General features: G+C 54.7%; 1 protein-coding gene across 3 annotated transcripts; it reads right to left on the reverse strand.

Moving 5' to 3' along the window:
• Positions 1-660: 660 nt before the first annotated feature.
• PRKCG (protein kinase C gamma) lies at positions 661-21,423 on the reverse strand. 3 transcript variants are annotated; one of them, XM_020905494.2, is made up of 19 exons: positions 21,348-21,423; positions 19,760-19,967; positions 19,351-19,382; positions 18,308-18,390; positions 14,105-14,216; positions 13,812-13,943; positions 12,883-13,039; positions 12,134-12,268; positions 11,703-11,790; positions 11,149-11,178; positions 7,549-7,701; positions 7,046-7,234; positions 5,955-6,046; positions 5,802-5,864; positions 5,527-5,665; positions 4,439-4,519; positions 3,206-3,313; positions 1,657-1,797; positions 661-1,561 (listed from the first exon to the last, which is right to left on the reverse strand). In XM_020905494.2, exons 2-19 carry the CDS (start codon positions 19,927-19,929, stop codon positions 1,373-1,375), a joined length of 2,094 nt encoding a protein of 697 aa, XP_020761153.1. In that variant the 5' UTR covers positions 19,930-19,967; positions 21,348-21,423; the 3' UTR covers positions 661-1,372. The 3 variants fall into 3 exon arrangements, with proteins under 3 accessions (XP_020761153.1, XP_070306480.1, XP_070306481.1); XM_070450379.1 differs by lacking the exon at positions 21,348-21,423 and adding an exon at positions 20,063-20,221; XM_070450380.1 differs by lacking the exon at positions 21,348-21,423 and adding an exon at positions 20,063-20,145 and having other exon boundaries at positions 19,760-19,963.
• Positions 21,424-23,417: the final 1,994 nt, after the last annotated feature.

Raw genomic sequence — 23,417 nt, forward strand, 5'->3', positions numbered from 1 at the left:
AGCACACCGTTCCACGGGCCTGTCCCCATCCAGGGACTACACTTCCCATCAGCCCTGGCGGCGGCGGGGGCCGCGCCTGGGGGGAGGGTCTGCCACAGGGTCCGCTGGGAAGTGTAGTCTATTGGGACTGTCCCCTCCACGCCCCTCACTCGCAAGTGGGTCAAGGGAAAGAGGCCCGCAGGGTGCGTCTGTCCGCCCTATGCCTCACGTCGCTGAGCCTTAAGCTCACAGGTTTCTCTGTCGTACGGTCTCTCAATGGCAGGGCTGCCTCTGTCTTCCCTCTTCCGACTTCCCGGCCTCCGAGACTCAGCCTGTCCTGTGTGCCTGGGAGCTTTACCTTGCTCTGGGCCAATGTGTGCGTGCTTGTGTCTCTGTGCTCCCGATCTCTGCCTGACACTCTCAGCTGTCTGTGCGTACAGCTGCCTTTTCGTTCCCGTGTCCACTTTGGTCCTCTCTCTGTGTGTCTCTGCTTTCTCTGGGTCTCTGCTGTTTGCGTTCATGCAGTGGGTATCTTCTCTCACTTTATGGGCCTCTGCATCTCCCCCCCCCAACCCCCCGCAGCCCCCTACTCAGCCTCTCTCTGTGTGTTTCTATGTACAGTCATCGTCCCACCTCCATCCCCCTTCATTCTCCAAGCTTAGAAGAAAAACATCCAAACGCTTGAGCATCAGCATCCCAAATTTATTCTCCAGCAGCTGTGGCCGGGCGGAAGAGGGGATCACAGAGAGTCCCAAGAGTGGCAGGCATTTGGGTAGAGGTGGGGTTCCGAGCAGGACTGGAGGAGCCATGCGGTGATGGGTCTGGGGGTGGGGGAGCCTAGGACGAAAGCTGACGGAGAACAGGTGTGTGTGGGGGTATCTTCCATGCGTCCCAGGAACCCCCAGAGCGCAGAAGAGGGGCACTGGAGCAAGGGGGCACAGCCCCCCACTTACTCCGGAACTGGGGCGGCGGTGGGTGGGGCCTCGGAGGTGGGGGATGTTCTGGAATCCTAGTCTAGAACAGCCCACCCCATGAGACTATTTCCCAGGAAGAAGAAGAAGGAAGAACAAAAAAAAAAAAAAAAGAAGAAGAACTGGGATGGCGTCGGTGGTTCTGTAAATTGGTGGGACAGAGTCCAGGACGCTCAGGCAGGTCAGAATCTAGGGCTCAATAGCAGCAGAATCTAGCGCACGGTAAGACTCTAGAGATCGTACTGGGAGTGCGGAATGCCAGGAACGCTTGGGCGGGGCGGTTAGAGCCCGAGGGGCAGGGCAGAGGCCAGAACGCTGGGGAGCCAGGTCTAGAATTGGAAAGGGGGGTGGCAAGGTGAGGCGAGGACCAAGGCCTGGGCGGAGGAGGGAGCCGTGGGGACGCCTGGTGGCGGCAGGTGGGATTACATGACTGGCACAGGCGTTGGGCTGATGGGGCTGCGGGCATCCGGGTGCACGAAATCCGGGTTGACATAGGTGAAGCCCTGGAACTCGGCCTGGTCGATGCTGGCCAGAACCAGGCGGTCAGGGGGTGTCAAGGCCGGCGCCGCCCGAGTGAAGAACTTGTCGAAGTTCTCGCCGCTGCGGCCACACTGCAGGAAACACCGGGAGGGAACCATGAAGCGTCGGAACGCACGGCTGGTCCGCCCTCTTAGGGCCAGCGTGGTGTTCCCGGGAGGGCACTGACCGGGCGGGGTCTGAACGGAGGCGCGATCTCCAATCGTTCCAGCCTGTCCCAGTCGATCCAGCGGAAAAAGCCGTGAGCGCGGATGGTGGGTTCTCCATCGGGGCCCGAGCCCAGGCGCTTGGCCGGGTGCTTGGTGAGAAACTGCAGGGAACACAGAGAGAGACGGACAGACAGACAGAGTCCCAGACAAGGAGGCCAAGAGAAAGACAGGGCAGGGAGGTGGGGGGAAGACGAGGAAGGAGGAATAGGGAGAGACAAGCATGGAGATCCAGAAAGAGAAGAATGAACAGTGGGGGGTGCAGAGGTGGGGAGTGGGGGAGAAGAGAGGGAGAGAGAAAGAGGAGAAGGGGGGAATACATGAGGCAGGGTAGATGAAACTCAAACCCAGAGACCCGGGGGACAAAGAAAGGACAGACAAGATCAGGGTGTGAAGGTGTGAGTGGCAGAGAAACCCAGAAAGAGAGGAAGACGATTGGGAAAACATCCCAGAGGGAAAGTGGCAGAGGAGAAGAAGGTGGGAGAGAGAAGACCCAGAGAAAAGGGGGAACAGAGACCCAGAAGGAGGGAAAGACTCAGCGGGGAGAAGAGAGAAGGGAGGAGGAGGTAGAAGAGAGAAGGGAGGAGAGGGGAAGGGGTGGGGGAGACTCAGGAAACAAACACCCAGAGAGAGGGATGAAGACCCCATATGAAGGAGGAGACTCAGAGAAAGGGGAAGACAGAGACCCAGAAACAGAAGATGAGAGAGACCCAGAAGGAGAAGGATAGAGATCCAGTGTGCGTGTGTGTGTGTGTGTGTGTGTGTGTGAAGGGGGGTTGGTGAGAAGGTAATAGAGACCCAGAAAAAGAAGACGAGAGAAACCCAGAAGGAGAAGGGTGGAGAGATCCAGTGTGCATGTGCGTGTGTGTGTGTGTGTGTGTGTGTGAAGGGGGGTGGGTGAGAAGGTAATAGAGACCCAGAAAGAGGAGGAAGAAGACAGAAGAGGTGAACAGAGACCCCAAAGGACACAGAAAAAGCAAACAACAAGGCAGCGACACAGAACACCCATCGTGTGCAGATGGAGGCAGAGGAACGAGACAAAAGCCCAGAGAGATGTGGTCAGAGAGACGTGCAGACAGGAGCTCGAAGCAGAAGCCTGCTAACATCTGCTGTAGGCTCGGCTCCTTCTCCTGCCTTCACTCCACAACCCCAGAGGAAGAGACGGTGGCTCCCAGAGTGACTTGCCCCAGATCCCGCAGGAGGAGAAGTGGCAGGAGTTAGGTTTGACTAACCCACTCGGCTAAGCACTGCCTGCCCCGAGCTGGGGAGAGGCGGGGAGCCGAGGACAGGGTAGAGGCTGCCCTTGGACTGCCTGGGGCAGCAAGGCAGGATGTGATTGTTCTAACAAGATCTCTGTGCTATATAAGCTTTTTCAGCAGATGGGAGTAAATCGACTTGAGGAGTGGGAGCCTTTTCCTAATGTGCAGAGACAATGTGTGGGCAGTCCTGGATGGCAGTCGTGGGGTGTGTGGGTTGTGGGCCTGGAGAATCTGGGAGTCAGGGGGCTCTCACCCCCTTGCAGATGGCCACAGCTTCCCGGGAAAGTGACTTGGGGTAGGTGACAGTTTGTTCCATGATGGCTTGAAACAGCTCCTCCTCGTCTTCTCCATCAAAGGGGGGCTAAGAAAGTAGAGGTGTTAAAGAGTCAGAGAGGCCTGACCACCTGGCCCCACCTTCCTGCCCACCACAAGCAGAGCCCACCCCAGCCACCCCCACCCCCATCCCCAGTTCCTGGAGAAAAACATGACCAGACCGCCAAAGCTATTTCTTTCTCACTCTCAGAGGCTCTTGTTTTCTATCTGAGATGCTTCAGCTCTCTGCACCTCCTTGCTGCTCTGTCTCTCTTTATCTGCTATGTAAATCAGCAAGGTGTTAATTAGGCAATGTGTCATTTAAATAGAAGAGAGAAAAACTGCAGGAAAAAACTGTAAAAGCACTCTCTTGGCTGGATGAGTGGCCTCCAGTCTTCTTGGATTTGGAAAAGCAGTATCCAGACAAAGATTCTACTGTGGGGTCTAGGGAGTCTGTTTCTACAACTGAGTGGGGGGGGGGAGGGGTGTCCTTGAATTTGGATGGGAAAAAAACATGCATCCTTATTTTTTTTGAATTTAAAATTGAAATTCAGCCTTATAAATTTAGGAAAGAAACCCCAGCAGTAGTAGTTGCGACTTTATCACTGATGGAAATCACCGATATTTTCTTATAAGAGTTGCAGATATCTCAAAGGAAAAAAAACAAAACAGTCATCTCTACTTTAAAATTACTGACAGACCTTCTACCTGCTTCCTATTCTTGTGAGATATTACTATTTAACGCCATTTAATTCATTAGTAGTAAATCACATATAAGTCCATATTCTAATACCCTTAGACAACCATACACGTTTAAGTTAGATTTATTTAGTTGGTTAAATGACTCAATTAAGCCTTTAACATTTTGTTAGCCAGATTTCAATATGACTGACTTCTTCTGTAATGCTATTATCTTATTTCATGTGTTTAAAAGCATTGTTCTGAGAAAGGGGTCCAAGACACAAAAGGGGGAAGAACCCCGAGCCTGTGGGAAGTCAATGTTTCAGAACCACGGAGAGCGCTCTTCTAGTAGAGGGACTTCTCCCTACAGCTTGGTACACTCAGCCTAAAGACATCCCTTCCTGACCAGCTCCTCCTGAGATAGGCCATGTAACAGGTGGCACCCCTTCTGTGTTGCCTTTAGCCAAACCAGCCTCTCCCCAGCGTCCCTTACCTGTCCTGCCAACATCTCGTAGAGCAGAACCCCAAAGGACCACCAATCAACAGACTTCCCGTAGGGTTGGTAGGCAATGATCTAGCAGGGAGGGAGAAAGGTGAGCAACTGTCATTTGTGTTTTAAGAAAACGTGGGCCCCTCTAGCTTCACCACCTGGAAACCCTACCCGACTTTAAATGCTTTCAGCACAGACTTTTCACACTCAGAATGCTTTGGCTCCATCCTTTGGAACATTTGAGAACCAGATTCTCCCTACTCAGAACATTCCTTTGGTTCCAATATAAAGACTATCTAAGCACTAAGTTGCAAGTTCCGCCTATGCATGTAGAATATCTAGATTAACTGAAGTCTCTCCTTACAATGTCAGGTGGACTGCACAGAACTTCAAGAGCCCAGAGAGTCCTAAATCTAGACACATGCCATACTCTTGACTGGTTAAAGATAGCTGCTGCCAGCCCTGAAGAATTCCAGCCACAACAGGCCAGAGTCAGAGGCGGGCAGGTGTGTGTATTTTTCAAAATCTTCCCAGGTGATGCTGAGCAGCAGCTATGTTTTGAAACTATTGGCTGGTTACTCAGGCAGAAGCACAGAATCACCAGGAAAGATCCAGGACAGCACCATCAACCCCACCTCTCCCAAGGAGAAAAGTCGGGACCTGCTCTCAGTCTGCTTATATACAGTCCGATCATTAGCCACACCCCCCAGCAAAGTCAGAGCCGATTCTTGCCCACTTGAAATATTCAGGGGACAGCCTCCACAAGCCTAATGTTCTAGTGGGATGGGCCCCACCCCCTCAGAGTACACTGGGATTCTTCCCCCAGCTTCTTAGAATGGTCTAGTAACAGGTCCTCTTCCCTGGAATCCCTAAAGGGGGTCCCACTCTTTCGGAACATTCACCCACAGTTCTTGTCCACCTCGCCTATTTTGAGACCCAGCCCCGCCCACTTACAACACTCCCATGGTTGGAACAGTCCATGACGCCCATGAAGACCCCGGGGTCAGGTCCCCACATTACGAACACTAGACCCCCAGGCACATCCACGCAGCGAGCTTGGGGAGCTCTAAGAGCGGCGGAGCTGGGCTTACCTCGGGGGCTATGTAGTCCGGGGTCCCGCAGAAGGTGCGAGTGGTGCTCCCGGGAAAGACGTTCTCCTTACACATGCCGAAGTCGGTGATTTTGATGTGTCCTTCGGCATCCAGCATCACGTTGTCCAGTTTCAGGTCCCTGCGGGGGGGTTGGGGTGCAGCAGGGAGGAATTGCAGGAAGGGGGAGAGAGTTAACAGCCTGGAGCCATTAAGCTCGAATCCCTTCCCTTCTAGGGGGTCCGATTCCCTCCACTGAAAGGCCCGGGACTGCTCACCGATAGATGATGCCCTGGTTATGGAGGAAGAAGAGGCCGATGGCGATTTCTGCGGCGTAGAACCTGGAGGAGGGGGAGGGGGGTCAGGAGGCCAGAGGCGGACACCACTCCCTTCCACTTTCCCCCCACCCTCCTCTCTTGGCCAAGACTCACGCTGCATGGGGTTCCTTAAACTTGCCCAGCTGTTGGATGTGGTACATCAAGTCGCCCCCAGTGACATACTCCATCACAAAATATAGGCGATCCTGGGGAGGGGGTGGACAGGGGCTTAGAGGCAAGGAAACATCCATCAGGGGAGGGAAACGTCCATTCCTGCCCACTCCAGGCCAGCGTGGAAGGCTCTGGGCCCATGCAATCAGAAATCCAGGGCAACTGTGTATGCCTACCCGCCATCACAGAATCTCCACCCATTCCATCCTCTGTTACTCTCAACTGTCGGGTGTTCCCCTCCTCCCTTCCTGGGATTTAAGATTGAGGTCCACCATTTGCTTGAAGTCTCAGGCAAACTGAAACCTCTTTCCATATCCACTCACTCACACATGCAGTCTTGGCCACCTGCTAGGGACCAAAGCTGTTCAGGCTTCACTTGCAAATGATACTAATTTTTAAATTATTTTTTAATTGTTGGCTGCACCTTGCTGGCTTGTGGGAATCTTAATTCCCCGACCAGGGATCGAACCCAGGCCCCCTGCAGTGGAAGCATGGAGTCCTAACCACTAGACCAGAAGGGAATTCCCAATACTAATGGAAAAAAAAAAAAAAAAAAATCCAGGAAGCTGGCTACGCCCACTCAGAGCTCTTGAAAGTAGAGTCACGCCCTCTCTAACCTCTGACAGTTCTGACTTGTTGTCCCATTTCACAGTCTTCGGAAACGCCTTATTTCTGATGACTCCTTAACTAAGAACCCACGAGTGACAGCCTCATCACGCAGAGCCCAGTTGTAGGCAAGCTCACTCACGCACTCTTTTACTCCAGAAGCCGGTACTCCAGAAACACCCACTCAACCCCTAGGGAGTTCAGGCCACGCCCACTCAGGCTGCCAGCCCTCTGGCCACACCCTCCACGCCACCTGCGTGCTGGCCACACCCACTGAGGGGCCGGCCACGCCCCTTCAGAGTCCACCGGGCTCTTCTGCCCTCCCCCAAACTCAGACTCTCAAAGCCAGTGCGAATGCATCTGGCGGGTTGAGGGGGAGGGGATGAGGCAGGGCCCCTGAGACAGCCTGGGACCCCCTCCTTTCGCACCGGGGTCTGGAAGGTGGAGTGAAGCTGGGTGAGGAAGTGTGGCCGGCCTCCGGGGCCTCGGCCCCCCAGGGCCAGCACGCGTTTCTCCACCAGGGTGCAGTCCACGTCGTCATCCTGGACGATCACGTCTTTCTTCAGGATCTTGATGGCGTAGAGCTCATCGGAGCCCCGGCGCTCGGCCAGCATCACCTAGGGACAGAGGCCTAGTCCATCTGGGAACCCAGAGCGCTGGTCCCTAGCCTTCCCTTTCAAGGAGACAAAGAAACAGAATGCCAGGTCCGCCCTCTCATCTTGGGGGACCGGATGCCCTGACGTGGCCAGTCACTCCTTCAGGGCAAGTATCCACATCTTTAGGCCTCTCCTTTCCAGGAACTCAAGAGGCCCCATCAAATCTTTGGGGGCTCAGAAACCTAGTTCCTCCCCCAGACCCTGATTTCATTCCTAAGAAACTCGACCCCTCCCCCAGACATCCTCCCCTTCCCCCAGAGCCCCAGGAATCCAACCTTCCCAAAACTGCCTTTTCCTAGAACCATGAGGAAGCTGAAGTCCGAGATGTGCAGTCGTCCAGGGCTGGCCCCGAAGAAACAGCGCTTGGAGTCGGTGGGACTGGGGGACGGGGAGGGGATGGGAGAGGAGGAGGGACCCGTCCGCACCCTCTGTGAGAAAGGGGAGACATGCAGAGCTAGTCAGACCCTGGAAGGGGATAAGGGGGTGCCCCTCAGAGAGACAGCATCCAAGGACAAAAGGGAAGCGGAGACACACAGATGGAAAGATGGAGAGAGAAAAAAAGCTGTTTCCACACCCATCTTTGATTTAGGGACTTTTCCTGATTTCCCATAGCCTGGAGGTTTTACTGGCTTCCTTTATGGTTCAGGCAGTAAAGAATCTGCCTACAGTGTAGGAGACCTGGGTTTGATTCCTGGGTCAGGAAGATCCCCTGAAGAAGGAAATGGCAACCCACTCCAGTATTCTTGCCTGGAGAACCCCATGGACAGAGGAGTCTGACGAATACAGTCCATGGGTTCCCAAAGAGTTGGACATGACTGAACGGTTAACACTGGACTTCCCAGGTGGCACTAGTGGTAAAGAAGCTGCCTGACAATGGGGGAGACATCAGAGATGTGGGTTCGCTCCCTGGCTCAGAAAGATGCCCTGGAGGAGGGCATGGCAACCCACTCCAGGATTCTTGCCTGGAGAATCCCACAGACAGAAGAGCCTGGAAGGTCTCAAAGTGTCGGACACGACTGAAGAGACTCAGCACACTTGCCTGGAGAGTTCAGTATTCAGCTCGCACTTAGCTTACTATATGCCATCAATCCTGTCCATCAGCACCACCGCCCGATCTCCCAGCTTAGAGAAGGTAAGCAACTTGCCCAAAGTCACACGGCAGGGAAAAAGCAGAGCCAGAAATCAAAACTCATTAATGCCAGAGACTGTGTCTCCCTCCTTTGTGCTTCTCCACCATCACCCAGCAGGTGGCTTGGGTCTGGAGTCGAGTGCTGAATGCAAGTCCTCAACGTCTAACTTCAGAGCACATTCAGAACCTGAACACTCTTACTGTAATTGCCTTCCTGGGCCGAGCTGCCAGCAACTCACCTCTGGACCTCCATGATGCCTTCTTCCTCCTCCTACCGTCAGTTCTCAACACAGAGGTAGTCCTCTTGTCCGAATCAAAACTATCTCGGGCCACCTCCAGTGCCCTCCCATCTCACTTGGTCTATTTACTTACTTAAAAAATGAACTTATTTAGCTGTGCTGGGTCTTAGCTGCAGCATGTGGGATCTAGGTCCCTGACCAGGGATTGAACCCAGACATAGCTGGCCTGCTCCCACCTCAGGGCCTTTGCACGTGACCTTCCCTCCGTTGGGAAGGCTCTGAGCTATCCTTACGGCTCACTATTTCATCTCCTTTATCTCTTTGCCCAGTGGTCACTTTCTCGGTGAAGCCTTCCCTGCTTATTGTAAAGTCTCACAAAACAGCACTCCCTATCTTTAGCGTTTGTTTTTCTCCATAGTCATTCATCGTTGTCTAACACAGGATCATCAGCGCCTTTATTTTGTTTAATGTCTTCCTCCCAGGAGGGCAGGAGTGTATTTTTTCCCCCTCTCTTCTTGTTTGCTGCTATATCCCCAGTGATTAGAACTCTGCCTGGCACACAGAAGGCTCAAGTAAAAATATGTTTGTTTTGAAAGAAGAAATGACAGAGTGAAAGTGTTAGTTGCTCAGTCATAACCGATTCTTTGGGACCCTGTGGACTGTAGCTTGCCAGACTTCTCTGTGGAATTCTGCAGGCAAGAATACTGGAGCAAGCTTGCCCTTCTCTTCTCCAGGGGATCTTTCCCACCCAGGGGTCAAACCTACATCCCCTGCATTGCAAGGCAGATTCTTTACTGTCTGAGCCAACGGTGAAGAAAGAGAGAAAGAGGGCATGTGTTCCTTCCTTGGTCTGGAAATCTGTCCTTTTCCTTTACCCAGGGAATCCTGTACTTCCTGTTGAAGTTTTTCTCTGACTTTCTCAGGTCCTGCCAGAGGTTTAGGACTCCCCAGTGCCCAAGGCCATCTCTACGATCAAATACATTCCTTCTCTATCTGTAACTTTCATTGAAAGAGGAGCTCCCCAGGGAATGGCCTGATTCTACTCCCAGAATAGGGCTTGACTTATGTAAAACTTCAGGAAATAGGTGTTCAGGAAGTGAAAAAAAAAATTAAAAAAAAACACCAAAAACCAACGGAGGAGAGAAAGGCCACAGTGAGAAATGGACAGAAAAAGTCAAAGAGCAATTCAGCTGTCACTTCCTCAGGAAAGTCCTCCCTGATCACCTCCCCCGGCCCCTGCCAGACTGGGTTAACCTCTGTGCTTCTTGGGTGCCCTGGTAGTCTAGTTGCTAAGTCATGTCCGACGCTTGTGACCCCAGGGATTGTAGCCCACCAGGCTCCCCTGTCCACAGGATTTCCCAGGCAAGAATACTGGAGTGGGCTGCCATTTCCTTCTCCAGGGGATCTCCCTGGCCCAGGGATTGTGCTGGGCAGGAAACCTGTGAAACTGAAAGTGCCCCAGACACACCACGCCCTTGGGAATTCCTCAGATGCCTTTGGCTTTTCCAGCTCACGGGCTGGCCCTGATCTGGGGGCGGCCCTGCCCGGTCCTCATCCAACAAGAGTGGGTCCTTAGGGGCCACTCGAGGGGGGACACACCCACAAAGTCAGGAACAGAGAAGGGCCTGGGTCTGCGAGAGCCCCTTTCCTGAATCTTCCCAGGGTGGGATGACAGACGCTACCGACGGCCTTATGGAGAGGCGCACAGTGGGGTGGGGAGCTGGGGGTGGGGGTGGGGGACTTGGGGCCCATCCCAGGCCAGTTGGAAGACTTCACTTCATACATACATGGCTTGGCTGGCAGGGCGCCTGAAGCCATGGTTCACCACAAGTCATTAAACACAGATCACAGAGGCTGGGTACGGCCCCAGCTGGGGATCCTGACCTTTGCTCCCCAAGGTTGATTCAGCCCAGAGGGGAGTTGGGGCATGATGGAAGCTCCCCAAGTGTACTGGGATCCTCCCATCTGCTGTGCGCCTCCTACCATCCCCCAACAATAGAAACGCTGAAGACTGCAACGCGATCAGCATAAAAACACTTGCCTCAGGAGCTGCAGGTGGCAGAGAGAACCCTATTTTGGACCTACATCTCCTAGAGCTCTGCTCCTTCTTCAGTGCCAGGAAGAAACAGAAGTGTAACCACAGAATCTGAGACCCACAGGCCCGGAATGACAGACCACAGAATTCCAGAGCCAGGGCCCGAAGTCCATGGAATGCCAGAAATAGGGGACCCAGAATTGATAGCTACAGGGCCCCAGAGCCTCTCAGCATCCTTGAATCTAAGGAATCTGTGATGCTGTCCCTACCTTAGGGAATTGCCTGAGGGTCAGACTGACCTCCAGAGAGCGCAGATTACTCAGCAAACACAAGACCTGTCCCTAGGTATGGTATGCTCTCCACCCATGCGTGTGGAAATGCAGACAGATATGAGAGGGATGAGATGTGTCGGGGACAGATACAAACCACGGGAATGAAGCTGCCTCCAACCCAAGCCTCTGACTCTTCTCACCTCGTATAGTTCCAGAGGGTAGTTACAGGCCTGGGGGAGAAGAAATCAGAGTCAGAGCCTCCTGGGAGAGGCAGGCGATGGCCCTAAAGCAGGGGATGGGGGCCCCTGGATCCCCAAGCCATCTAAGGATGGATGTGTGTGTATGTGTGTTAGTTGCTTCAGTCGTGTCTGACTCTTAGCCACCCCATGGACTGTATGTAGCCCACCAGGCTCTTCTGTCTATGGGGTTCTCCAGGCAAGAATACTGGAGTCTGTTGCCATGTCCTCCTCCCGGGGATCTTCCCAACACAGGATTGAACCCGCCTCTCCTGTGTTTCCTGCATTGGCAGGAGGGTTCTTTACCACTAGCGCCACCTGGGAAGTCCGGGGATGGATAGGAAGTTCAATTCCCAGCAGTCCCTTAGAAAAGCAGAAAGAACTCCAGGGTCTTCTGGGAATTTTCGTCCCCGGACCAGTGAGCAAGCAGTGATGGAGTCTGGGGAAGGCCAGCTCTGAACTGTGGGAGGCTGCGCTCCCCGGGGTGGGATGGGCGGGGGAAGCCGGGGTCTGGGTACCTCGAACTTCTGGAGGAGGTTGCAGTTGTCGGCGTCAGCCACCGGCACATTGTAGTACTCGCCCTCCTCCTGGTTCAGTAACTTGTACCTGACGTACAGACGGAGACCAGAGCGGGGTGGGGGGCGGGGTTGGGAAGACGGATGGGGCGGGGGTGGGGGGACACCCAAGGGAGAGGCAGAGACATCAGAAGGGGGGAAGAGAGGGAGAGACGGAGAGAGCAAGAGAAAGAGTGAGATAAGAAGAGAGGAACGGGGGTGGGGGAGGATAAAACAGCCCAGGGAGGCCGAGAGGACGGCGTCCGTCCGGGAGCAGTGAGACCAGACGCCTGGGAAAGGAGGCGCGGATGCCGTCTGCGGAAGGAGAGAGACCACACCCCAGGGGAAGGAGGCGCAGGTGCCCGCGCCGAGCTCCGCCCCCGCCCGCCCCTCACCAGCCGTCCACCGGCGCCTTGAGCAGCTCCGAGACGCCGAAGGACATGGCGCCCATGAAGTCGTTTCGGGAGGTCCGGTCCCAGTCCCACACCTCCACGCTAAGCCGGCGCTCCACGTCCCCCGGCTTCAGATTGCTGCGGGGAGAGAGGGGCGCAGTGAGGGGCCAGCTCGTGGCTCCCCGACCTCCGCACCCTTGATGCTGCAGGAGCCGATAAGCCTCCTGAGCTGGGGCCTCTTTACAGCTCTGCGGAGGGTCTTCCCACCCCGGGTCCTCCCGAAGAGGGTCCCTCTCCCCACCTGGGCCCGAGGTCGACCTAGGGCGCTCTCTCAGTCCCCCTCCGTGGTCTTTCGCATCCGTGCCTCTGGGCTTTTCTCTCCGGATCTCTCCCCTATCCTCCCTCCAGAACCGTCCTTCTGTCTTTCTCTCAGCTGGCTTCTCTTTCTCTTCCTGCCGCCCACCTATCACACCCCGCCCCAAGCCTTCTGTGTCTCTACTGGCTTTATGTTTCTTCCTCTGAGTCTCAGGGTCTGTCTAATCTCTCTGACCTCTGTCTTAACTCTAAAACTGTCACCTTCTGGGTCTCCATCCCTCTCTCTCAGTCACTTCTTTTTCTCCTCCCACCGCCTTCTTCTCCCTTTGCGGGGCTCCTCCTATCCTACCACCTGCTCTCTGCAGGCTTGTGGGCCACTAGGACTCTCAGATCGTTCTGTCAGTCATCACCGGGCCTCCCCTGCACCCGAGACTCACAACACAAAGGTCTCGTTCCACACAGGGTTTAGCGTGGCTTTCACCGTGCGGGTCTTCTGTTTGGTCAAATTCCGAGGGTCTGGGATGAGCTTCAGCTTCACATAGGGATCGGAGAGGCCGTTGGGGTCCATTGGGATGAGGTTCCGGGCCTCACCAACTGAGGGGGGAGGTGAAGGAAGGCAGATGGGGTTAAGATCCAGGGAGAGGCCCCGGAGCCTTCCCCCAGCCAGCAGTCACGAATTCCAATCTCTCTACTTCCTCTTCCATGACCCAGGTTTTTTGTTTCCTTTTCTTTCTTAAAAAAAAAAAAAAAAAAATCTTTTACTTCTCCAGTGCCCAGAACATGGGGCATGAAGCCTTTTCCCCAGCCAGTGACCCAGAAATCAAACCCAAAGTCCCTGGCTTCCTTAGGATCCTGGCCATATCACCAGGGCGTGCATGCTAAATCACTTCAGTCGTGTCCGACTCTGCGACCCCATGGACTGTAGCCTGTCAGGTTCCTCTGACCATGAGATTCTCCAGGCAAGAATACTGGAGTGGGTTGCCATGCCCTCCTCCAGGGGATCTTCTCAACCCAGGGATGGAACCCGGGTCTCTTATGTCTCCTGTGCCACTTGGGAAGCCATGTAGTAAACCGGAACCTCCCTTGGTACCAGTTCTTCTCTCGTCCGCGCCCACCTCCACCCCCAGGGCCTTGATGCCTAGAACAGCCATCTGGAGAAGCAAGGCTGGAGACCAGGGGCCTCGAGCGGAAAGGGGCATGGCCGGGTGGCGCTCAGCCGGTGCAGGCGGGGTCAGCAGTGTAGGCGTGACCTTTGCGAGGGGGCGTGGCTTCTCTGGGTCGGTGAGAGCGGGCGGGCAGCTCGCGTGGACCCGACCCAGTCCCTGGGATGAAAGGGGCGGGGCCAGGCGAGGAGGCGGGGTCTCACCCGTGACGTGAATCTCATCGGAGGTGGGCGCTCGGATCTCCAGCTGCAGGCGCCCCCGGCGCTCCGTGTGGTCCACGCCGCACAGAGAGGGCACGCTGCGCACACAGCGCCGGTGCACGTTCATCTCGCAGCCTGGTGCAGGGGGACAGAACTGGGAGGTGGGACTGTGGGTCCCGCCTTTAACTCCAGACTCCACTTCCCTTCCTCTACGCTCCCCGCCTCCCCCGCCAACCACCACTCGCGTTACTCTGCGCTTTTGCAGGGGCCCCGAAGCGCCGGGTTCGCAGACTCACAAGAACACTTCATGCCCTGGTGCACCAGCCCGTAGAGCAGGGAGCCACAGTGGTCGCAGAAGGTGGGACTGCTGTAGCTGTGCAGACGGAACTTGTGCTTGTTCCGGGGATCCTGGGGTGGGGGGCGGTAGGGAGGAGTCGGTCAGAAGAGGGGGCCGGAGGGGGTCCTGAGCAAGCACCCCCCCCACTCTTCCTCTTCAGCCCCGCTCTCCCAGTCTTCCTGCTGTTCCGCCTCACTCATTCACTCCCCAGTATTTATGGAGCACCTACTGTGTGCCTGGCACTTTTCTTGGTGCGAGGACCGAGCCCCTGAGCAAAACCAATAAAAATGCAGTCCGTGTGGATTTACTTTCTAGTGGAGGGAGACAGAAGATGAACATGACAAATAAAATATATAGGGCCTTCCCTGGTGGTGCAGTGGTTAAGACTCTGCCTTCCAGTGCAGCGGGTACCTGTTCCATCCCTGGTGGGGCGGCTAAGACCCACATGCCTTGGGGCCAAAAAATAAAAACACAAGCAGAAGCAATATTGTGACAAAATTCCATAAAGACTTTAAAAACTAGTCCCCATAAAAACAATCTTAGAATGTATAGTATGAGTTATGGATACAGATGCTCTGGACAAAGATCGAGGAGGGATGCACACTGTCAGGGGTCGGGTGAGGGGGATTGAAATGTGAAATAGAGTGATCAGGGAAGGTTGTACCAACAAGGTGGAATTTGGGAAGAATCTGAAGGAAGTGGAGGCTTCCAAAGTCCACAGTCCCTACCCCATAGTCTTCCACAAGCTGTTGTCTGAGGACTTGTGGGCCACCATGAACCCCGGATCATTCATGGTCAGCCTCTTTCAATGTCTGGCCAGTGACGACCAGCCTTCTCTGAGCCCCGTGTGGGATGGAGACTATGCCCTCTCAGTTTTAGGGACCCAGGTATCCCAAAGATTAAGTGTAAACCACACAGCAGGGTCTGGTAAAACGTGCTTGGCAATGTTACTGCTGTCATTACTGCCATGGTTATTACTGGTGATTTTATTGCAGTCCCCACATAGCCCTGGGTTTAATCAAGAGCTGGGTCATTTCCCAGTTGTGTGATTTCAGGTACATGCCCGATTTTGAGCCTCAGTGTCTTTATCTGGCCAATGGAAATAAACAATCTATATCTTGAAGCAGTGCTTATAGCTCAATTCCAATTAAGCATGAATTTAAGACACCAGGAAAAGCATTCCTCCTTCCACCCTCAGCAATGTCTGAGTACGAAACAACTTGATATTTGCATTTTTCTAAGAGGGCTTCCTTGGTGGCTCCAATAGTAAAGAATCTGCCTGCAGTGCAGGAGACCTGGGTTTGATTTGTGGGTGGGGGAGATCCCTTGGAGACAGGAATAGCTACCCACTGCATTATTCTTGTCTGGAGAATTCCATGGACAGAGGAGCCTGGTGGGCTACCGTCCATGGGGTTGGAAAGAGTCAGACACAAACAAGTGACGAACACTTTGGGGCTTCCCTGGTGGCTCAGAAGGTAAAGAATCTGCCTGCAATGCTGGAGACCTGGGTTTGATTTTCTATGAGTGCACTGTAAGAGTTTTATAGGGCGAAAATTCAAGACCTTCTTAGGATTTTATTTACTAGTTCAGCAGGGATTGAATGGTACTTGGGTGGGGAGAGGTGTTGGCAGTTGCATTCTCTGAACCTCTAAAGACCTTCAGCTGACCCGAGCTCCCAGTGTTCCTGCCCCATGAAATGAGATGCCGTGGGTGAAAATTCCCAGCAGGGTACCTGACAAGGGAGCTTCTGTGGTTATTCTCAGGTGAAAGTAGCTATTAAAAAGGGAGACAGTACTGGGGTTCCGATTTGGAAGATTAGGGTCCAAATTTTGACTCTTCCCATGACCCAGCTGTGTGACCTTCCCCCACACCACCCTTTTGAGAAATTCAGGGAGCCTCCCCATAAAATGGGACTGTGAGACCTCCCTGAAAGGGTTCTTGTGCAGACGGAATGCAATCATGCGTCTGGAGCCCTGAGCACTTCTTAAGCCCTTGATCTGTGTTGCTGACAAGAATAAAAGCTTAATGCTTCACAGAGAAAAAAGAAAGCCAGATAGAGAGGACAGGCCTCGTCTGCACTATTTCCCTTCATTTCCTCACCAATAATAGTAACAATTTTACAATGATAATAATTAGTATTTTGTCTTTTGCTACATACCAGGTATTCATACCTAAGGAGTTGGCTCATTCACTTCTTAAAACAATCCTATCAGATGAGGGCATGGTTATTAAACCCCATTTTACAGACAAGGAACTCCAGAGGTGCAGAGAGGTAAATTAACTTCTGGAAGGTCACAGAACCAACACGCGGTGGAGGTGGGACTCAAGCCCAGGTGTCCTGGCCCAAGAACCTCCGTTAGATGGGGACAGGAACAATACCTAACTTTATAAGCTGTTGAGAAGATTCATTCTTATGCTATGTACAAGATCCCTGTTAAGTACACGCAATGAGCCTTGGGTAAATCAGATGGGGTGTTTGGTGGTGGTGGCGGTGGGCAGGTGAGGCAGCAAATCATAATACATACAAGTGCTGGGAGATAGTGGAGCTCAATCTATGTTCTCGGAAGTCGCATCCTCTAAACTTCAGTTTTCTTGACCTGACAAGCTGGCAGAATGCCTCCTGGACTTCCGTGGTGTGCTCTCTCTCTTTCTCAACCCGCCTCTTTCTCCATCTGCTAACCATAAAACCATCTCCAACTCTGTGTCAAACCCTGGGCTAGTCTCATGCTGCCTGACTTCACTGAACTGTCAAAACAAGCCTGGGGGCGTCTAGATTGATGCCTATCCCACACGGTAGCCCTAACTATAGGCGGCTGTTTCTTTTTTTTGGGTTGTTCCGCATGGCATGTGGGATCTTAGTTCCCTGACCAGGGACTGAACCTGCGCCATCTCTAGTGGGAGTGTGGAGTCAACCATTGGATCAGGGAAATCCTACAGGTTGCTATGTATTAATTCAAATTAAGCAGGATTTTTTGGAGAAGAAAATGGCAACCCACTCCAGTATTCTTGCCTGCAGAATCCCATGGACAGAGAAGCCTGGCGGGTTACAGTACATGGGGTCGCAAAGAGCCCAACACAAATTAGTGACTAAACCAAGCAGGATTTTAAATTTCCGTCCCTTGATGGCTAGCTATGGTGGTTGGCATCTGGACGACAAAGATACAGAATGCTTACATCATGCCGGAAAGTTCTCCAGGTCAGCACTAGATGGTCAGCCCCACTTTACAGAGGGTGAAACTGAGGCTCACAGAGAGGAGACCCAGGGCCAGACAGAGAGTGAAGGAGGGATCAGGGGGTGGGCATGCAGGGTGGATAGTTCTTGTTAGCCCCTTGATGTTGGGGGTGGAGAGGAGGGAGAGAATGGTTGTGTGTATCTGTGTGTGCGTACATGAGGGATGTGTGCATGCACCTATGTGTGTGCAACATGGGGAATTTGTGTGTGTGTGTGCATATACAACACTCAAGTGTGTGCACACGGGTGTCTGTGTATGCAAATATATGTGTGTGCATGGCACACACAGAAGGGGCATCTATAAATGCACATGTGTGTGTGCGTGTGTATGACAGGATCTCTCGGGCTTCCCTCTCTCAGTACCTGCTAAGCAGTTCCCTCTATCTCCCATTTTCTATTCTAGTTTCCCTTCCTGAGTGTCTGCCCCTCTGTCTCTGAGTTTGTCTCTCAGTCTTTCTGGGTTCCCTTTTCCTTCCTCCCGTGTCACTGACTCTGTTCCACTGCTCTTGCTTTCTCCCCCCTCCCCCAATCTGCCTGGGTTTCTTTTTTTGTGCATCTCTGGGCTCTTTTTCTCTGTCTTATCTCAGGATCTCAGTGCTTGCATCAATTTCCCTCTGTCTCTCTGCCCCTCATCCTTCTGTTTTCTGAATCTCTTAGCTCCTGGATTGCAGCCGAGCTCCTCCAGCACCAAAGTCCCCTCACCCGGCCTCCTCTCTGTCCCCCACCTGGGTCCCCAGCCAGTCTCGGTCCCCTCTCATTCCCCCTTTCCAGGCCAAGGGCAGGGAATCTGGGCCAGACCAGCTCTCCCTATCTCTCCAGCCCCCCTCCCCTCCCAGCCTTAAAAATAGCAGGAGAAATTGGGACGGACGCCGAGGGGGTGAGGGCGGGGGCGCGGCCCGAGGAGGGAGAACCAGGTGTCCGGGCACTCACGTCCGTCTGGGGGCCTTTCCCAGCGCCTGGACACTCGAAGGTCACAAATTCGTGGCATCGTCGATGAACCACAAAACTGCAGACTGAAGGCAAAAATCATAGAAACCCAGAGTGGAGAGAGACCCCAGTGAACAGAAAATCAGAAAGAGGGGAGACCCAGACAGAAAGAAACCCTGGAGAGAGGGATCTCCATAAGGTTCAATACAGAGAAAAGCAAAGAGACCTTGACATGCAGAGAGAGACAGAGAGACATCGAGAGAAATTCTAAGATCCAAAGAAAGAAACAGAGATGCAGAGAGTCACGGAAACAGAGAAACACAGAGCGCCCAGTGCCTACACACAGTCAGAGCTGGAGACAGAGACAGAGAGGCAGAGAGACAGAGAGAGAGAGAGAGGGAGACAGAGAAAGCAGGATCCAGGGACAGAGATTAGAAAGTGAAGAGAGAGGTAGGCAGACTAGAAGGCAGGAGACACAGAGAGGTCCTTCAACAGAACAGAGAGCATCAACTTGGGCAGAAGTGAGTCTGGGGGCGACGCCGACGGCCCACCCCCCTCCCTGACTCACTCTGCTCTCAGCAGTAGCAGCTGGTACTTTAGGACTCGTCCCCCTCCCCCGGCCCCCATATCTGCCGGCCCCACCCAGCCCCCACCCGCCCATCGATGACCCCACCCGGCCTGCCCCTTCCTAGGACGGGTGTTGTTGTCATGGCAACAGCAGGGGGGGCTCTGACTTTGCATCTCCAGCCCCCCCTTCAGCTCCCCTTTCCCAAATCTCCCTGTTCCCATGGCAACAGATTCTCCAAATATCTGTCCCCACCTGGAGCCGGCCGAGGGAGGGGCCCCCAGTGCCACCTCCGCGGTGGCCCCGCCGTCAGAGCTTCCCCACCCCCCCCAACTGCAGGCAGTGTCTCTGCCACACCCCCCGCCCCGGGCTCCCCCGCGCCTCTGGGGACCAGCGAACACGTGTGTCAAGCAGCCTAGGCTGCGGGTCCCCAGCCTCCACCCTCCCGAGGGTCCCAGGAGTCCAGGTCCCCAGCTCTTACCTTGACATTGCAGACCCTGTTTTCCAATCCCCCTGTGAGAGTCAAGGATCTGAGGTCAGTGCAGAACAGGGTGCTGGACCCCCTCACCTCTGCGGATCGTGGGAGGCCCGCGTACTCCCACCCTGCTCCCGTCGGACCCAGGAGTCTGAACCCCAGCTAGCCTCTTCTTCCCAGGACCCCGAAATCCTGCCCCCCCTCCTCCGTGTCCCTCTTCTTTCAGACCCAGGAGCCCAGGCCCCCAGCCCCTTCCTTCGGACCCGGAAGGCCAGGACGCCCGCCTCCCTCTCTCTGACCCAGGAGTGCCGGCCTCTAACCCGTGCCCAGCCGGGGGCTAGGAGCCAGGGCCGCTGCCCTTCTTTTCTGCTCATCAGGGGGCCCCATCCCCCGGGGCCCCAGCCCCCTCCCTCACCATATGAAGTCAGTGCAGTGGCTGCAGAAGGTCGGCTGCTTGAAGAAACGAGCGGTGAACTTGTGGCTCTTGACCTCATGGACCACCTTCTGCCTCAGAGCCCCCTTTCTGCAAAACAGGGGCCGGGGTCCGCCCTCTGAATCGCCTCCGCCGGGGCCCAGGCCGGACATGGCCCCAGGAACGTAGCAGGGACCGGGATCCTGCCTGTCTGGGGAAACAGGTGGAAGGGCGACTAGCCGGAGGCTCGGCAGGATAGAAGAGCCGGCGGGAGATGCCGCGGTGGGAGTGAGAGGGGCGAGGCACCTCCAGGAGCCGAGCGCGCGGGGCCGGGAGCGGAGCCTCGGGGCGCGCCGGCTCCGCCAGGGGGAGCGAGAGCCGAGAGCACGGGCGCGGAGGAGCCGGAGGCACGGGCGGCGGCGGTGGTGGGAGCTCCGGCTCCGGCACCTGCTGAAATGTGGGAGCCCCGGGCGGGGGGAGGCGTTGCCATGACGACCGAGGGGGCGGGGTTTCGGCTTAAAGGCGTCTCCCCCCCCACCCTCCTGGAGAGCCCAGGGACTATGCCCCCCATCACCAACACACACATACACACACACACACGTCCGCACACCCACTCCGGAGGCCGGGTGAAGGTGGGGGGGGCGCACCCTCTCTTCTGTGCCCTGCCCCCTCCCCAATCTGCCGCGCCGCCGCGTCTTCCGACCCCCTCCAGGGTGCCGCGGCGACTCCTGAGTCCACCGCAACTCCCCTAGGGTCTCCGTCTGAGTGTGTCTCCCCGTTTCATTGCACAAACTTTGTGTTGGTGCTGAGATCCGACAGTGAGCAGGAGGGAGTCTTGGCGTCTCACTTTTTCGGATGTCACCCGTCTCGATTTCTCCCTCTGGGCTTCTTGTGATTTTTGTACGTCTGTGTCTCCCTCCGGGAGTGTCCCTTTCCCTCGGCCTCTGTTCCTCTCCCTGTATTTCTAGCTTTCCCTCTGACTTTCTGGGTGGGTCTGGGCCCCTTTCCTCGTCTCTGAGAATTTCTGTTTTTATTTCTCTCTTTTCTTCGCTGTGTGTCTCCAGCTATGTCTGTCACTCCCCCTGTGGACCACCCCCCTCCGGGGTCTTGGGGTGTCTCTCTCTCTCACTCCAAAGTCTGTCTCCCTGAATCTCTCCTCCCTCCCTGTCTCTGTCTCTATGGATCTCTGTTTCCCCTTCCCCCTGTGTGTTTCTTTTTGAGAGTCAATCTGTGTCTGTCTCCCTCCTCTAAGTTCTCTTCTTTCTGGTTCTTTGCATTTCTCTCCCCTGGTCTTGGCAGATGCTTTCTCTCTGTCCCTCTCCGTTCCTCTCTGCTTGTTCCTCTCTGACCACTCTCTGACTCTGTGAGTCTCCCTCCATCGCTGGGGGTCTCTCTCTGAATATTTAAGTTGATTTCTCTCCCTTTCCTTCTCCCCTCTCCAGCTCTATCTTTGTCCCTTCTTCACTCACTGTATGTCTCTCTGTCTCTGTGAATCCCTCTCAGCTCGGGGACGGGGGGTGGGTGGAAGGTCTTTCCCTCCCTCCACGCCTCTTACTGATTCAGTCTGTCCCCACCCCCGGCTCTGAAATACCCTGGGCATCTCCGTCCGGGGGTTGGGAGGGTCTCTCCGAACGTTTGGCCCGGTCAGGTTTCCTCCTGTTTTCCCCTCCGTCTCCCCACCAGGGTCTCTGCCTCTCTCAGGTGGCAGCCAGTCCCTCCCCCGGCTCGCAAGCGCTTCCCAGTTCCGGCTCGTTGGGGGTGGGAGGGGAGGAGAGACAGGCTCTGTTGCCAAGGGCAACCACGGCAGGGCCGGGGCTGCGAGGTGCAATGCACTCTGGGACTTGTAGTCTGAGCCTGCGGATCGGCTGTCCTGGCATCGCGGCTGAGAACTTTCTCTCCCGGCATGCCCCGCGAAACGGGGCGTGGCGCTGCGGCGAGCCTGGGGACGCGAGACGCCCACTGCACGTTTCCTGGGGCTCGGAGGGGGTCGAGGTCCGCTTCTGAAAGCCTAGTCGGGGCGTGAGCGAATCCGAGCACTAAACCCCCAAACGTGGGGGCCACTGGCTTTCCAGCCCTTCCAGGCGTCCGCCGTCCCCCAGGATAGAGGACAGGGGGCGGGGGTGGCCCCGAAAACGGACCTAGGAACCCCACCACGCTCTGTTCCAGTTCGGCTTGGGTTCTTCTCGAATCGCCAGCACATCACCCTTGGTCCTACAGCTGTTCTGGTGCATTCCAGAAGAGGGTCAAGCGTGGGGTGGGGAGGGAGGCGCCGTTCGAGAAGGTGGGGATTGATTTAGGTCCCCTGGAATTCCAGGGTGGACAGTGCAGAGACCGAAAGGAGGCTTTTCCTCCCCAAAAGGGCGTAAGCCTGCTCTAGATAGCCTTCCCCCGCCTCCAGCGGGGCCCTTCCCTCTTTTGCAGTATCTCTTCCCAATTGTTTTTTGCGGCTGTAGGTGGAGAAAATGGGTTGCACGATCCTTGAATTTCCCCCCAAATCATGTCACTTATGTATTTTTGATAGTCCTGGAGAAATCTGACAAACCTGTGGGACAGAGATTCGTGGCAGGAGTAACTCATTTGATCTTGGAAGTGTTCTGTTGACCATGCTTGTCAGGGAGCTTACAAGTGAGGGTAAAATGGAGCTGAGAGTGGGAATACAGGGAGGGTCAGACCCTGAAAGCCTTGACGGAGGGGCTTTGATGTTACCTTTGGGCAGTGTGGAGTGGGATATGGAAGAATTTGAGCAGAGGACAGGACCAGATCCGGATGTTGAAAGCAAGGCACCCTTCTGGGTCAAGGTGGGCTGCAGGTAGGGTAGTCCAAGGAGGAGGCTTGAACAATAGCTTGGGTGAAGCAAAATTAAAGGAGCTGGAGAATGTGACAGATATAAATAGAATTTTGTTGTTGTTGTTCAGTTGCTAAGTCGTGTCCGACTTTGCGACCCCATGAACTGCAGCATGCCAGGCTTCCCTGTCCTTCACTATCTCCAGGAGTTGGCTCAAACTCTGTTCTTTGAGTCAGTGATGCCATCCAACCATCTCATCCTCTGTTGGATTTAGGAAGAATACAGTGTTTGATGACTGAGAGGGGAGATGGTAAGAAGTGGTGCTTGGGTTCTGCTGCAATTGGAATGAGACACGGTTATTTCTCAGATGCTTGTAGGACTCCAAAGAGGGATCTTTGTTCTTTAAAAATTCTTTTTTACAAATTCTTTTTGGCTGTGCTGGGTCTTTGTCGCTGCACTCAAACTTTCTAGTTGCTGGGAGCAGGGGCTACTCTTCACTGCAGTGCGTGGGCTCCTCATTGCTGGGGCTTCTCTCGCTGCAGAACACGGGCTCAGTAGTCGTGGCAGAGGGACCTAGGTGCTCTGTGGCATGTGGAATCTTCCCAGACCAGGAATAGAAACTGTTTCCCCTGCATTGGCAGGTGGATTCCCAACCACTGAACCATCAGGCAAGCCCTAAAGAGGGAAAAATCTTGTTCGTGTCTATCCTAATTCGCTCTCTTCATTTGAGGGAGAAATTTGGAAGATCTGGACTCACTTCTTTTCTGATGAGGCCAAGGTTGTTTTGATCCCAACCTGTTTCTCCTACAAGACCCAGAAGTCTGGGCCTTGCCCTCTCTCCTGGAGCCCTCCCCATAAATAAAGCAGGCACAAGTC

The sequence above is a fragment of the Odocoileus virginianus genome, chromosome 20 (assembly GCF_023699985.2).
Source record: "Odocoileus virginianus isolate 20LAN1187 ecotype Illinois chromosome 20, Ovbor_1.2, whole genome shotgun sequence".
NCBI classification, from domain to species: domain Eukaryota; kingdom Metazoa; phylum Chordata; class Mammalia; order Artiodactyla; family Cervidae; genus Odocoileus; species Odocoileus virginianus.